This window comes from Nannospalax galili, unplaced genomic scaffold, assembly GCF_000622305.1.
Source record: "Nannospalax galili isolate Female #2095 unplaced genomic scaffold, S.galili_v1.0 scaffold634, whole genome shotgun sequence".
NCBI lineage: Eukaryota > Metazoa > Chordata > Mammalia > Rodentia > Spalacidae > Nannospalax > Nannospalax galili.
In genome coordinates this window covers 76387-79571 of record NW_008336853.1, presented here as the reverse complement: position 1 = coordinate 79571, position 3185 = coordinate 76387, and the positions used below count along the sequence as shown (strand labels likewise).

Below are 3185 nucleotides of genomic sequence, written 5' to 3'. Positions count from 1 at the left end.
GTCTATAAAGTCATTGGGTAGATTTCAATGGTAATGTTTATCACCTCTACTAATTAGCATGACATAAATTTCCATGCTTCCTCCTCAAATATAATACATTTTTTAAAAATTTGTTCATTTTTTTGGTGTGTATGTATATTATACAGAACATCCCAAGCCATCTCATTCGACTATACACCCACTTCCCAGATGGCACCCTCCCATAGCCTCCCTCCCCCCACTAAAACCCTTATGCTCTGATATCCCTGCTACTGTCTGCTGTGTTGTCGGCACCCCAGCCGTTCCCCACTACTTGCCCTTCTGGTGAATCTAGTCAGCCTATCTAGAGGTCTTTGTTTTAGGAGGGTCAGCTGTTCTTCATCTAGTGGTAATCAGTTGTCAGTATTCCTTTAGATAAGATTGGGGTCTGCTGTTCATTTTCCCAGTTCTATGCTGGGTTACTATCTGGGAATCCCTTTGGCCACCCTGGCCAACAACTCAAAAAAAGGTATCACCTGTCTGGCATTGTTGCTTGTTATGTAGCCTTTAGCTATACATATGGACTCTTATGAAATTATAGTGGCCCTTTTAATCTTTGGTTATACTTTCCTTTTGGGTGTTTAAGGCCACACAGTTGGCCCAGATAAACCAATTTATTTTTACTCTTAAGGTCGTTTGAGAATCTGTTCCTCAGGGGTCACATGGGCTTGGGAGGAGCCCCTGGCTCCTTTCTTTTACCTGTTCCACCTATGTAAAGGTCCTGCTTGACCATGGTTGGCTTCCGTTTAGGTACTTTTAAAGGACATTAGGAACTTCAGGTGTGCCCACTAAGACGCCCTTCATTCCAAGAGGACCAGACCCAATCATTTGCAAGCAAGTTTCGAGTTATTTTGCAACTGAGCTGTGTCCTTCAACCTTATCTCTGGTCACTACATACTTAATTTATTCCATTCCGGCTAGGTTTGCTGAGAAGTGCGCAGGTGCAGAAGCGCTAGGAAGGGAAAGGCTGGGTGGAGAGGGCTCAACAAGGAGCTGTGCGCGCTCTTCTGCTTTCCCCAGCTCTGGGTACGGCTTGGGTTTCCTCCATGCGTAAAGCTAAATCTTTCTGAAGCTCCTTTAGTAACTGGAACTGTCACCTACCAAAGGCAAACTCTCAGGTTTCTCCTCGTGAGCCACAGGTGAAACAAAGCCGGGCAGGGTAAGCAGGAGGGGCTCAGAGGCACCCCTAGTCCGCCACCGTGCTGCTCCCGGGGTAGTCTGCCCCTTCGCCGGCCCATACCCAGTCATCAAAAATAACCAGTTAAACAGGCCCGGAGAAAAGGGAGCGGATTGCGCAGGTCCCAGATCAGCGCTCAGAGGGATTGGAACGGAGGACTGGCCCTTGCTGCCAAATCAGAATCCAGTTGGAAACCGAGGGACTCGGTTCTCTGCCCGCAAAGCCGATCCAAAAATAAAAAATAAAAAAGAGGAGGAACATTATGGTGAGTTCCTGACACCAAAGGAACTATCAGGCAGGTGACCCAGCCAAATTTCTACCGTAGGGTGTTTCTAACCGGGCCTGGAGGAAACTCACCAAAGTTGGCAGACTCGCAAAGTTAAGGCTGGGTGGGGATTCTGATGACAAAAGGCCCCCCTGGGGAGCCGTATCCCCCTGCTGTGAGCCACCCCAGGGTGTCCGCACGGAGGTGGGGTGCACGGCTGGGGTTCCTCCGAGCGCCCTCCCGGCTCCCCACAGCACTTACCTGGCTTGGGATGGGAACGCGGGGTACCACTCCGCGGCGGAGTACAGCGCGAAGAGGATCCCGGAGCAGGCAGCGGCCAGTAGGAGCAGCAGCCGGAGGAGCCAGCGGCGCGGGAGCTCCTTGCAAGTGGGGCCCATGGGCACGCTGTCCAGCGCCTGTCCGCTGCGCTTCGGGGCGCACAGGCGAGGCCTGGCCGGGCAGGACTTCTGGAGGTGGCCGCTCCACTCTGCCCCGCCCTATCCTTGCAAGTGGGGCCCATGGGCACGCTGTCCAGCGCCTGTCCGCTGCGCTCCGGGGCGCAAAGGCGAGGCCTGGCCGGGCAGGACTTCTGGAGGTGGCCGCCCCACTCTGCCCCGCCCTGCCCACCGCCTGCAGCTCCCAGACCTGCAGCTCCGCCTCCGGCCCCCACCCGGCCCGAGGTCGCCGCCCTTTAGGACACTGGGCATCTCTAGGGTCCCGGGAAACTGAAATGCAGTCACGGTTGCCTGGAGCCTCCTGACCACCACCCCCCCACACACACACACACACATGCTGGACTGTCTCAGAGACTTCGTCACCACTGGTTGCTCCGGCCAGAGCCACACCCAGGACTCACCTAGCCCAGAGCTGGGCGAGGTGCTTCGTCCCCAGGGTCAAAGGCCCGCACGTTCAGTGGGAGACCGGAAAGGCGCGGGGAGACAGGGCCACCTGCTGCTGTGGCTGAGCACTGCGCCCTTGGGGATACTGGCTCCAGGCTTCAGGTGGAGGGTGGATGGCTGCTGTGAAGCAACCCGGAGGGCTCCCCTCGCTAGGATCATGGGATCTGTCGGGCTATGCCCTAGTACCTCAGGTACTTGCAGAACTGCAAAGAGGATGGAGAAAAATCCCTTAGCTCAGATTCCGGGTTGGAGATGGAAGGAGTCAGGCAGGGGGCCTGCCGGGTGAGGATGCACAGGGGGCTACGGCTGACATCCCTTTATTTGGTGACTATGCAGAAAAGTCAGGCCCCTCCCGCATTGTGCTGTTTTTACCAGTGGTGGCTAGCATGTGGGGCTGAGAGGCGGGTGGGAGAGGAGGTGGAGCAGGAGAAACCAGGGGGACTGGAGAAACTGGCGGGTTCTCTCTGGAAGCAGAGCCCTTCCTCTCTGTGAGCTCTGAGTGAGATACTGTATTCTCCAGACATCAGTGTCTTAGACACCAGAATCCTGTGAAAAGCCCCAGACAGGGAGGATAAATGCACCACCCCCATACCCTATACTTCACTTTGTTCTTCAAAGCTGAGAAAATTTGGATGCAGGAAATGATGCTTGCCCATTTTCAAGACTTCAGTAGGCTTTTTAGGCTTGGGTCTGTGATCAGGAGTCTGGCTCAGACTCTTCCACTTTGATGTGGGCCAGGACAGAGTCCCTGAAGAGCACACACTGCACAGGTCTTTTATTTTTTAAACATTTATTTATTTATTTATTTATTTATTTATTTATTTAT

At 53.9% G+C, this 3185-nt stretch overlaps 1 protein-coding gene across 1 annotated transcript in view; it reads right to left on the bottom strand.

Moving 5' to 3' along the window:
• St6galnac2 (ST6 N-acetylgalactosaminide alpha-2,6-sialyltransferase 2) overlaps window positions 1-1873 on the bottom strand; it is a 20181-nt gene extending 18308 nt beyond the window's left edge. Inside the window, exon 1 of the mRNA XM_008831495.3 lies at window positions 1722-1873. Coding sequence (XP_008829717.1) covers window positions 1722-1858 — 137 coding nt within the window. The 5' untranslated portion in view covers window positions 1859-1873. The remainder of the gene's footprint in view (window positions 1-1721) is intronic.
• Window positions 1874-3185: the final 1312 nt, after the last annotated feature.